General features: G+C 39.4%; 1 protein-coding gene across 2 annotated transcripts in view; it reads right to left on the reverse strand.

Moving 5' to 3' along the window:
- Positions 1 to 12,523, reverse strand: part of INTS9 (integrator complex subunit 9) — a 117,429-nt gene that overhangs the window by 21,026 nt on the left and 83,880 nt on the right. For both annotated transcript variants that reach the window (XM_035022641.1, XM_035022640.1), the window contains exons 9-11: positions 9,674 to 9,785; positions 7,117 to 7,297; positions 3,686 to 3,746 (exon numbers count right to left, since the gene is read on the reverse strand). In XM_035022641.1, the coding sequence (XP_034878532.1) occupies positions 3,686 to 3,746; positions 7,117 to 7,297; positions 9,674 to 9,785 (354 nt within the window). The remainder of the gene's footprint in view (positions 1 to 3,685; positions 3,747 to 7,116; positions 7,298 to 9,673; positions 9,786 to 12,523) is intronic.

Consider the following 12,523-nt stretch of genomic DNA (forward strand, 5'->3'; position numbering starts at 1 on the left):
ATACTCAGTGGATACTTCTGTTCAGGCTGTTAAGGCCTGATGGAGTCTAAGTCTTCCTTTAGAGCTTCCTGACACCCCAAGATCTGGCCCCAGAAGTTCCCAATATGAGTTATTATTTGAAGTACAAGTAACTTTCCCAAAACATGTGAATCACTAAGTTCTGTCAACAATAAACACCTCACACAAGGAAAATTATTTAGCCGCATAGGACCACCTCTTGAGAAGTTGCAGCTGTAAGTTACTGCAGCAACTTCATAAAGACAAAGGCCAAATTGGCTTTCAGAAATTTAGATGTGACGTGCTCACAACACAGAGCTGTGGGAAGATGTGGGCCATGCGCAGCTTCAACCTTGTCTCAAAAGTGTATGCTTTGAACTAAAAAGATCTCCCTTCCAGCACAATACCTGGCACTACTCTCCCAAAGTCATGCCCAACCCAAGGCAACACCACAGACAGCAGCCCCACACGGCGTCCTCTGACATGGCTCAGGAGCTCTTCCTGCTGCCCCGGCCGTGCCCTCCCCCCGCCACTCCAGCACCAAAAGGTCAGATGACAAACACCCAGACTTCAGAGACCCTACATACCTGCTAGGTCTAGGTCAAAGGGAGTACTGCCCTGAGATATTGTCTGATGGATGAAGAAATGGTCTGTGACACAACTTAATCCTGAAGCAACCCATCATGCGTAAGAGGGGAGCCCAGTCAACAACCCCAACTCCAAGTGAAGTCACCCCAACAGTGAGATGTGGCCACAATGGGACAACCCCCAAATGGAAGCCAAACTCTCTTCACTTTAAAGATTTAATCTTTAATTCAGAGAGACTGCTTTTACTAGTAACACTGCGACACTGCCTCGGAAATCCTAATCAGGTGTCCGAGGTTGGATGGGACATGCATAGTAAACATGGAGCAAACGCTGAATTCCCACCTTCCTGCCAAGTTATATACAAGTAAGCTGACATTCTTTTTATAACCGATCTAGCCAAAATCATTCCTTGTCCCAGTTAAATAAGGGTGAGCGCTGTCTAAAAGACTAAGCCTACTGTATCCATTGCTGTCAAGGAGATGAATGGGATTCTAAGAATAGCAGTGGGTCTTTGCACATAACTTAAATCACTTTCTAGTCATTACCTACAGTTCCTGAAGTTCTTTCTTCTGATCAATGCACAGAAACTAAGATAAATTCATCTCTCTTTTTTTTTTTGCCAATTGGATCTACCTTTCCAGCTGACTTACTACATTTGAAAATCCAGAATTACCACTGCACTTCTTTAAGGTCTAAACTGCACAGGCAATGAAACTGTAGGGTAGGAATTCTGTAAATTTTTTTTTTTTTTATCAGTACTAAGGGCAGAACTGTATTTTCTCATGGGCACTGGTCACAGTACCCAGAGTCAACTCCATCATGCCCTAATGTTGGAAAGTGCATTTCAGGAACCCTGTTCACGCCACTATGGTCTTTTCATATTCATAACTGTAAACAGGACAAAGGTCATCTGTGACATATGTGGGTAAGAACGGACAGCAACACTCTTAGAAAACAAAGAAAGGCTAATTGTTGATAGGAGGGGAGAAAAACAGACTTTCGGTGGTAAAATCAGCCACAAAATATGTTTTGCCACACTTAATTTTCTTTCTTTTTTTTTTTTTTTAAGATTTTATTTATTATTTGACAGAGAGAGACATAGTGAGAGAGGGAACACAACCCCGGGGAGTGGGAGAGGGAGAAACTGGATCCCTGCCGAGCAGGGAGCCCGACATGGGATCCCAGGATCCTGGGATCACGACCTGAGCCGAAGGCAGACGCTTAACGACTGAGCCACCCAGGCGCCCCTTAATTTTCTGACATTACTTCATTTCTAGCCTGAATTTCACTGCGGTAATGGCAGAGCTTGTAAATACCGTGGCTACTATAACAGCGTGTGGACTGAAAAATGACTTTCTCAGAAACTGCCATGTGGAATTCTGGTTCGGTTAAAATCCTCCGGAGTAGGAATAAGTAAGAATAGTACGAGTTCTCAAGTTTTAAATAGTTAGCAGGATGTTTGTTGCAATTTTCTCAGAAATTCCCCTTTGCCCCTTTCCAGTTACTGTTGCTCCATCCCTACCTCCAGGGTAACCACTGTGCTGGCTTCCAATACCATAGATGAGTTTTGTGTTTTTGAACTTGTATATAAAGAAAATCACACAGTGTCTACGCCCTTCTGTCTGACTTATTTCACTCACATCGTGTTTGTGAACTGTGTTTACACGACTGCATGTAACTGGAGTTCGTTCATTCTTACTGGTGTAAGATATGAATATACCACAAAATCCACTAGACTGTTGAGGGCATTTGGGTCTATTTCTGAACTACTACTAAGAGCGCTCTCAACATTTCTGTGCATCTTTTGGTGACACACCTATGTATTTCTGTTTGGTATGTACTTCAGAAACAAAATTGCTGAGGCAGAGAGTATGTTATGTGTTTAGCTTTAGCAGATACTGCCAGTTTCCTAAAGTGGTTATGCCAATTTAAACAACCTTTTAAAAAATATAACAAAAAACTGGGCGTAACTCTTTTGTCAGATAGTAAGAGAATGGTTAAGTATATTACAAAATGTCCATATGATATGCTCCAGAATACTAGGCAGCAATAATAACGTTATGAGGCACACAGAAAAATGTCCATGATACACTAACATAATGAAAACAAAACTGGGTACAAAGCTATATAAAAACACTCATCTGTTCTATGAGAAAGGTATAATTTTTCCATTTTTAAGAAACAGAGGTATAACTGACATATAATGTTGTATTAGTTTCAGCTGTACAGTATTTTATCTATTGTGAAAAAATCACCACAGTAAGCCTAGTTAACATCCATCACTATAAATGTTACAAACTTTTTTCTTGTGAGGAGAACTTTTAATATCTGCTCACTACAGTCACCATGCTGTATATTACATCCTATGACTTATTTATAAGTGGAAGTTTGTTCCTTCTGACCCCTTATTTTCTAAAAACTTAAATGTTATTATTTTCATCATTAAAGCTTCAAATATATGGTCAACATAACTAACTGGAAAGAAGACTTTACACAATAAATAAATCTGTCATTATGTAAAGAAGTTAGCAGTAGATATTAGATAAAATTCCTCACCCGGTCAACAGGACAGAGGTAGGTTATGAACTGCAGACACATACTGGTACTATAATGTGTTAATAAGAAGAGAGAGTAGTGAATCTTGAGTTAGAGTACCTCCCAGTTGTCTCACATGGGAAACAAAGGGCTATATGAGCTTATGTAAGGATTTTTTAATTTTTATTTTGAGAGAGAGAGAGAGAGAGATAGGGAGAAAGAGAGAGAGGAGGGGGAGAGGGAGAGAGAGAGAATCTTAAGCAGGCTCCATACCCAGCACGGAACCCGAAGAGGGGTCTCATGACCCTGAGACCATGACCTGAGCCAAAATTAAGAGTCGGACACTTAACTGACTGAGCCACCAGGCGCCCCAGGATTTTTTTAAATCCAATGACCTACTATCTCCATCTCGAACCATTTATCTACAGTTTTTCTTTTTTCTTTTTTTTTTTTTTAAAGATTTTTATTTATTTATTCGACAGAGAGAGACACAGCGAGAGAGGGAACACAAGTAGGGGGTATCTACAGTTTTTCTTGCTCTGACCCAATAATGCCATTTTCTTACCTCTGCATGAGGAAAAGGTGGTTCTGGGAGATACACCTTAGTCTGTTTGTTGTGACAAAGCCTTTTAAAGAGGAAAAGCAGATGAGCATGTTAGGTAGAGCACACAGGGGCGTTTGCTGCCACCTAGTGGTAGCAGCGCAAACACTAAATACTAAAGGTTACTTAAAATCTTCCTGTTAGCAAACCTCGCTGTGACGAAAAGCCAGCGTCGACAGAGTATTCAGAACATAAATGTCTTGTGTGCATTTTTTAACTCTTAAAATTCCTCAATACATTTTTGCCTTAAAAAATAAGCCTGTTATTTTGGAATAGTTTTAGATTTACACAGAAAAGTTGCAAAGACAGTCCAGACTTCCCTTGTGCCCTATACCCAGAGTCCCCTTCACGTTAACATCTTACATAACCACGATCCGTTTGGTGAACAAAGAAATTAACATTACTGCATTACAACCAACTAAAGTCCCATTTTGTTTGGATTTTACCAGTTTTTCCACTAATGTCCTTTTCCCATTCCAGGATCCAATTCAAAGTATCCTTTGATTCTATCCTATCCTAACCTTGCATTCGTTGTGATCGCTTTTGAGGACAAAGTGACAGGTTTTTTTCAGACACACAACTTGCTGTTTTGCACACCCACTAAGCAGCACTGGTAACTCAAACTGGAGAGCAATGAAGTATCTCAGTCTGGAGACACTGTGAATGTTTTAGGTAGTCTATGCTCTTTCTTGGCCAGATCTGACATTTAAAATATGGAAATGTCTGAATAAAGCAATTGTGGCAAAAGTTAACAACTGATAACTCAAGAGTCATGGGTGTTCTGTAGGTTTGGCATTTTTAAAAGTTAGAAAAAATATATGTAGTGATGTATGTTTGTTAGAGCCCATCTGTGAGAATTCTACTAAAATAGTATTAAAGTATTTCAATAGTTCTAACAGATACTACTTTGGGGGGAGTAGTTCGGGACTTCAGGGTTTGGGTTTTACATTAACTTCATTAATACTACTTTTTAATTTTTCCTACACTTCGCTTTCTTTAATCTTGATTAAAAAATCACTTTATATCTTTTTTGGAGGAAGATGTAAATATGGAAGGAAGATACTTTCGGAGGGTTACTTTATATTATATATATAGTTCTATACAGGAAGATAAAACTCTTAAACTCAGGAAGAGAGGCAAATATAAGATGTTCATTTAAGGTTTCTTATATTGTTGCAAAGGATATTATGCTGCCTTAGTTAGCATCAATATAGAAAACTAAAGTATTTCTGTCAAAAAAAAAAAAAACAACCAAAACCAAAAACCTAAATGCCTTGTGGTATCCTGGACTAGATCCTGGGACTGAAAACAGACATTAGTGGAAAAATTGGTACAATCTGAATAAAGACTGGAGTTCAGCTAGTAATAATATGCTAATGTTCATTTCTTAGTTTTGGCATGTGTATATGGCCACGTAAGATGTTAACATCAGGGGAAGCTAAGTAGAAGGTATATAGGAGTTCTCTGCACTATCTTTGCAACTTTTTTGTAATCCCAAAATTATTCCAAAATAACAACTTTATTATTTAAGAAAACAAAATCAAAGACAAAATCTAAAGTGCCAAGATGGGAAAAAATGTCTGCAGAAAAATAACAAAAGAATAGAGTTCAGATAAAATGGTAAGAGAAGTATAACACCTCTAATATGTAAAAACGGGACAATTTACAGAAGCCAAAAATCTTTCTGGAAAGCAATTTAGATCTGTATAACGAACATTAAAACATATTTATACTCTTTGTTCCAATAATTCCACATTTAGTAATTGGCCTAAAGCAGAAAATGCAGTCATATATACATAAAAATGATATTAATTGAAGATTTATTACTAAAAAGAAAAAACTGGGCCAACCCTGTCTGTCCAGCAATAAGACAACAATTAAGTAAATTATACGATATACAAATGAGGTACAAATAATGTAATAATGCAGTCACGTAAAAACTATGTTCTCGAAGATTTTATAATGCTCTAATCTCATATTAAAATTTTTAAAAGCAGGATCCAAAATTAAATAATCAGCATGATCCTCATATAGAAAGAAAAAATCCATCAAAATGCCAACAGTGATATTATTGCTGGAGATTGGGCTTATGGGTTCAGTTTTTTCCTCTTTCCTGTAACTTGTATTGTTTTCTATAGTAAATGTGTTTACACATATGTTAGAAATGAACAAATAAAAAGACCCAGAAACACAAAAACAACCTACACTAATTCTCATGGTCCTGATTTCTCTCCCATCAGATATGCTGACAAGAACAGCATGCAGTGGGGGAGGGGTGGCCTTGGGGAGCACAGCAGCACCTGGGCCTTGCAGGGCTGGCCCTGGAGTGTTTTACTAAGGATCTGGATGAGGAAATTCAGAACATGCTGACTAATTGCGCAAGTGATACTTAGGGTGGACTGCTAATTATTCAAGATTAACTTCCCATGTTGGGGGAGAAAAGACTCTATGCAAAGGATAAAATTCAATAGGTACCAATAAAAGTGACAGCCCTAAGGACAAACATGAATAACATGCACAGGGGATGGAGAAGCTTGTTTGAATTGAGAGAAAGAAAAAAGGACCTTGACTACAACTAAAAGGGGAGGGAAAAAAATGCCCTTTAAAAAGGAGGAGTGGGGGAGGTAGTACCGAACAAGTTACGACAGAATGACATACAAATTCCTTTTTAATGAGAAACTCAGTAGAATACTGTGTCCACTAGGCTCCCACACAACTAAAATGGATTAAACACACCGGTGTAGTGTCATACCCCCGTCTAGAAACTCCACTCTAAGGCACTGTTAGGTTGACTGTAAAAGCTAATGTATTTCCCCCATCCCTCCCTTTTCTTGGCCAGGTGAGTTAGATTCAGACGTGCATCTAAATAATTCTAACAGGGTTCACTGATTTCATCCTATACAATCATTTACCCACCTTAGGACTGGATCAAATAATTTCCTACTGTAATAAAACTTAATTTTGTCAAATATCATGCTATTGAAATGAAAAAAATCCAGCCTTTCTTATCAGATTTGGTGTTATAAATTCCAGACAACATGAGCTTGGGCTTTGAGCTTCTAGAATGTCACTTCACTTTGTAACAGGCAGAGGGTAGCATGTGAGAGGATAAATGCATATTTTTATCACTGATTTTGAAAGTGCTGGCTAAGTTAAATCTTTGCCTTTCATCCTTCTCTCCTTGATCACTATTCTTCTACACCCTAGCAACATAACAGATTTGGCTTTCACTAATACAATTTTCACATCAGACATGGAAAGACAACAAAATGTAAGTCTCATAATAATGCAAGGAAAAAAAACCTATTTCTATTCTTTTTTAATTAAAAAAACTTTTTACATTTTCATTCTTATTGCTTGAATATACTGAATCATGGAGAAGAACACAGACATACCACTCAGCAAAAATCTGGGAAAACTCAAGTGAACTGTTGGCCACAGGGGAGATGAAGTAGAAAGGGATGTTGGAGAGGCCGGCTGAGTCAATGTACTGATACAGACATTCCAAGAGGTCATAGATCACGCCGGAAGGGTAACAGGGCACCAGCACGTTTCCTCCATTCCGGACTGTCAGTGCTAGAAAAGTTGAAGCCAGAGAGAAAAGGGTGGCATTAAAAGAATAGTTTTATAGAGGTAGAACGAAACTTTAAAAATAATATTTGGATTTCTTTCATTTTCCTACTTCTGTTCATAGAATTCATTTCCCATGGATAATGATCTGTTTCTTTTGAAGAACAGCACAGGGGTGGGAGAATCCAGAGGCTAACCATCAGCTGGGTTTTTACTGAATGTCTCAGTCCCTGGGAACAGGGTGTGCAGTGAAGGGTTTGGGTTTTAAAGGTTACCAATGGCAGCCGAGCTTCAGGACAGACCCTCCAAGCTCCTTTTCTTTTTAGCTCCTGCTCAAAACTTTGCTGGATTTGTCTCTGCTCAGTCTCTGACCACTGCTGAATGACCTATAAGGAAATAGGCCAAGTTTTTCCATTTGACTCATTTTAGGCATTTTCTTTCATTAATGTGTTATCTGTAAGAAAATCCTCCATACTTTAAATACTTAAAACAAGTTATCAAATGAGGAATTGCAACTTATGGGTATAATCATATTAGAAGATATAACTGGCTAAAAAAGAAAAAAAAACCCAAAGCTCTTCTAAGTTTGTTTTTTGTTTGGTTTCCAAAACAAACTGAAACACACAGCTTTTGGGTATAGATCTTGAAGCCTCTGATGTCTTGGATCCTCTTCGTTCCCAGGTCTGACACACAGGTTCTCCCAGATGCGGTACCCCAAGCACGGTTGACTTGCCATTACGAGACTACGGTACCGTGGTGGGAGACAGTGGTCAGGGCTCCAGAGGCCTGGCTCTACTCCCACCTTTGTCACAAGCTATAGGATCCTGCATAAGCCACTGATACGTGGCTGGGTCTGTTTCCTGATTGGTTATGAGAGGAGTGAACTAGATCAGTGGTCTTCAAGCTTTAGTGTACATGAATATTGCCAGGGAACATGTTGAAAATGCAGGTTTTCTGCTGGGTCTCTCCTCTCCCCAGAGAATCTGACTTACTACGTCTGTGGCAGGGACTCCAAATTGCATCTTTAATAAGTGGCCTCATTGATCTTGAGGCAAGTGGTTAGTGGACTTTGAGAACCAGGAGATTAGATGTAAGGCTCCTTTAAGATCTAAAGTTCTTTGAGTCTATGATTCTAGATTATAAACAAACAAACATACAAATCAAAGATGCTATTTGAGACAAGTCCAGTAATTTTTTCAAGGAAGAATAAATTGTGTTTGGCTTAATATCAGCAAAGAACAAAAAAGTTTGGCATGGGCAGGTGAAATTTCAAAGGATACTGCCTTTCATGTATATATGACTATTTCTTTCCCCCAGAGCAGAGGCGACAGCACTTAACAGTTGCTAGGGGTGGAAGGTCTGAGCTCATTAACCCCTCTTTGGTAACCGTCATGGACTGAAGGTCTGTGTCCTAAAATTCATATATTGAAGCCCTAACTCCTAATGTGATGGTACTGGGGGTGGGTGCCTTGGGAAGTAACAGGGTTTAGAGGAGGCCATGAGGGTACAGCCTCCATGATATGATTAGTGTCCTTACAGGAATAGGAAGAGACACGAGAGTTGCTTCTCTCTGCCAAGTGAGGACACCCTTGTGGGCATCTACAAGCCAGAAGGAGGGCCCTCACCAGAACCTGACCATGCTGGCAACCTGATGTCAGACTTCCCAGTCTCCAGAACTATGAGAAATAAATGTTGTTCAAGCCACCCAGTCTATGGTATTTTGTTACAGCAGCCCAAGATAAGACAGTAAGCAACCTATACATTTCCATAAAGAAGGGCAGGATTTCTAGATTTTACTGACAATTATATCCAAAGAAACATACATTTCTTCTAGGTAGTAAACACCCAAGCCTCTCCCCCAAACTTAGTCTTCTCTCAAAGAAAAAATAACACCAACCAAATACTGGTGGAAAAAAATGACCTGTTCAGCGTCTCGCTGTTGTGAATGCAAAGCATTAACGGTCTTTTCAATCTGCTATTATTTGCAAAGCAAAGATGTGATTCTTCCCTTTTTTGACAACTGCTACCTTGTATGCACGCCCGTCCTGCCCCCAAATCCCACCACAAAGCAAGAAGAATAAATAAGAATTTTCAACATAAGTGGGAGAGTGTTGAGTATTTGTTGCATAAAAGTGCTAAACACTTGCATTGACTCTTACGACAATTCTGACATTCTTCAGATTTCTGTTGCTTAAGAATTGCTTTTGCTGACAACAGCAAGCTTTGAAGGACAGGCGAGAAGAGTGGAGTAGACGGGGGAAAAGCTGAAACACTGGAGGATGTGAATGTGAAGGGAAGGAGCACAAACTACTACAGAAGCAAGGTAACAAAAAGTGAACCTAGCACACCTCACCCTATTCACAGTATGAGCTGGCCACATACCCAGGTTGCTGCAGAACTCTCCCACCATGCCGTCTGGGTTCGCGGTGGGGATCTGGGTCAGGCCTGTCAGAATGAGAACGTCACTGTTTTTGAGAGAAGCTTGGTCCATGGGCTGAAAAACCAGAGAGAACTCTGCTTAGTAATTCAAAAAGAAATGATAAGTATAAGTAGTAAAGGAAAAAGAGAATACAGTCATTGTTCTGTGATCAAATCATTGTCGTGTCCTCTTATTTCCTCTAATGAAGTTTGTCCGTGAACAGCAGTTGCCCAGCGGGGATGAGGACAGACCAGAGGAGGCAAGGGGAAACTTTACAGAATGATGAAAGAGTTCCATGCCTCAACTGGATATTATTTCACATAATGTGAAAATTCATAGAACTGTATGTCTAAGATCTTTGGGTTTCACTATACATAAATTTTACCTCAATTAAAAAAAAAAAAGGAAAAGAAAAAGAACAGGGTGGCTCAGTCGGTTAAGTGTCTGCCTTCGGCTCAGGTCATGATTCCAGGGTCCCAGGATTGAGTCCCGCATGGGGCTCCCTGGTCAGCGGAGAGTCTGCTTCTCCCTCTGCCCCTCACCCTGCTCTCATGCTCTCTCTCACTCTCTCTCAAATAAATAAAATCTTTAAAAAAGGAAAAAAAAAAAACAGCTTCCCATCTCAAATTTCTAGAACACATTGCGCTTTTCAAAATGCTATCTCACACATATCATTGGTGAGTCTCCAACCTGAGTGTGTATTAGAATCACCTGGCGGGTATGCTGAAACATGGATTGCTGGGTGCCAAACCCAGAGTTTCCGATTCAGGTTTGAGGTGGGCCTAAGAATTTGCATTTCTAACAAGCTCCCAAGAGATGCTCCTGGTGCTGGTCTAGGGATCATGCTTTGAGAACCACTGCACTGTATAATCTGATTCTCAACACAACTCTGCAAAATGAAAACAAGCATAAAAACTTGAAATAAATACATGAAATAAGTTTACATTATGAAAATGCAAACTGGGACTCAGAGAGCCAGGCGATTTTCCCACGTATCCATGGCAGAGGAGCCAGGAAGAACGTTGAATTAGGAGCCAGAAATATAAAGCCTCCCTCCCAGTCCCTTACTAGTCATGGGACCTCAGCTAAGGCTCTGAGCTGGGTTTCTTACAACACCGGCGTATTTGTTGACCCATCTTCCTTCACTGATTTCTGAGAGTCTCATGAATTAATATACACAATCTTCTTGTAAACTATGAAGTCCCACCGTGGTGCACTATTATGTGATCCTTAGGATGTTATGTTTTTATTTTTACCTGGCACAATTTGAATTTAATTTTGATTGTTTTCAGAGCACTTAAAAAAACCCAAAACACTAACTACCCTTTCCAAAGAAATCAGGATTCAAACTGAAAACAAAAATGAAGGCCCATGGATTTGAGATGCTGGCGCTATTTTGTAACACATCTTTTCCTCATTGCATTTCACATACTCACCGGAATGTAAGAAGAAAAAAGCCAGAAACCCAATTTAGTAAGAGACCTCATCCCTTCTTTCTCTATTCCACCTGGATTTTCCAATAAAGAAAATTCCAAACAGTAGCACAGCAAAGGCCCACCACCTGCAATGTTATCTGAATATATGTGCCTTTTGATGTATATTCCTTTAGCATTTTATATAAACATGGATATAAGGGCTTTGTTATTTTTATTTTATTTTTTTTAAAGATTTTGTTTATTTATTTTGAGAGAGAGAGAATGAGAGAGAACACATGAGAGGGGATAGGGTCAGAGGGCAAAGCAGACTCCCTGCCGAGCAGGGAGAAGGGCTTCGTTATTTTTAAATAACATGATTGCAGTTATATAAGCTGTTTTATAACCCGAGAAACATTTCTTTAACATGAAGGCAGAAAAGCATGGTCGTGACAGCTATACTGAATAGATTCTAATTCCTACTTGCACAGATGTATTATACTAATGCATACAACAGCTTTTCCTCTGCCTGGGCAGAACTGATCTATCTGTACTTCTCTAAAAAATACATATGCATTCATTGTTTCCAGAGAAGGAGAGAAGTACAGGACAGTGATTTATAGTAACAGATGTGCAATGAGCCTGGAAATGTTCACTGTGTGCATGTGTCAAACAGAAGAACCGAATGGTGACAAAAGGGATCAAACTTTGTTAGCATATTTAGCTTAAAATGACAACAATTTTGTAAGAACCTTATTAGAACAAGCCAACAACGAGTCACAGGGCTGATGGGGGAATTCAGAGGGTCTAGGAACACCCTAAATAGTATATACAATTCTGTGTGTGCCTATGTACACTTCCTCATAGATTTGATTGGGTTGTCATATGGGGCTGTGACCCCCCAAAAGGTTAAGAACTACTGACTGAAATGAAAACATAAAAGGGAGAGCAAATGTGGCCCTGAAAACGACATTATCTCTGAACCTCAGCCATCAATGTTGCCTTCCTTTGAAAAATTAATGCCCATAGTAAGAAACAAAAGCAGTACTACAACATGAATACCGTGGAGTTGGAAGTTATGAGAAATACTTCATGATCAGGTCAGACTAGATGTTTGTTATTTTAGCCCTATAGCTGGAGGCACTTGTGGATTCATAAGGCTACTGTAAAGAATCAGCTTTCAAAGCCTTTTAGTGACACTCTCAGAACCAAGCTGGTACCGCCAACATCTCCATTTCACCACCAAAGGGCAAATGTGTATATTATTGGTGTCAATGGCAACTCACTGAGTGCTTTGAGTGGGAACATTTTGTTCAAACACACACAACAGAAAATTCCATTGTGTCCAAGAATCAAGTAAAAATACCTTCCAATATATGTTAAGAAAAAAAAAAAAAAAAA

The sequence above is a fragment of the Mirounga leonina genome, unplaced genomic scaffold, assembly GCF_011800145.1.
Source record: "Mirounga leonina isolate KUSES-001 unplaced genomic scaffold, KU_Mleo_1.0 Mir_176, whole genome shotgun sequence".
NCBI lineage: Eukaryota > Metazoa > Chordata > Mammalia > Carnivora > Phocidae > Mirounga > Mirounga leonina.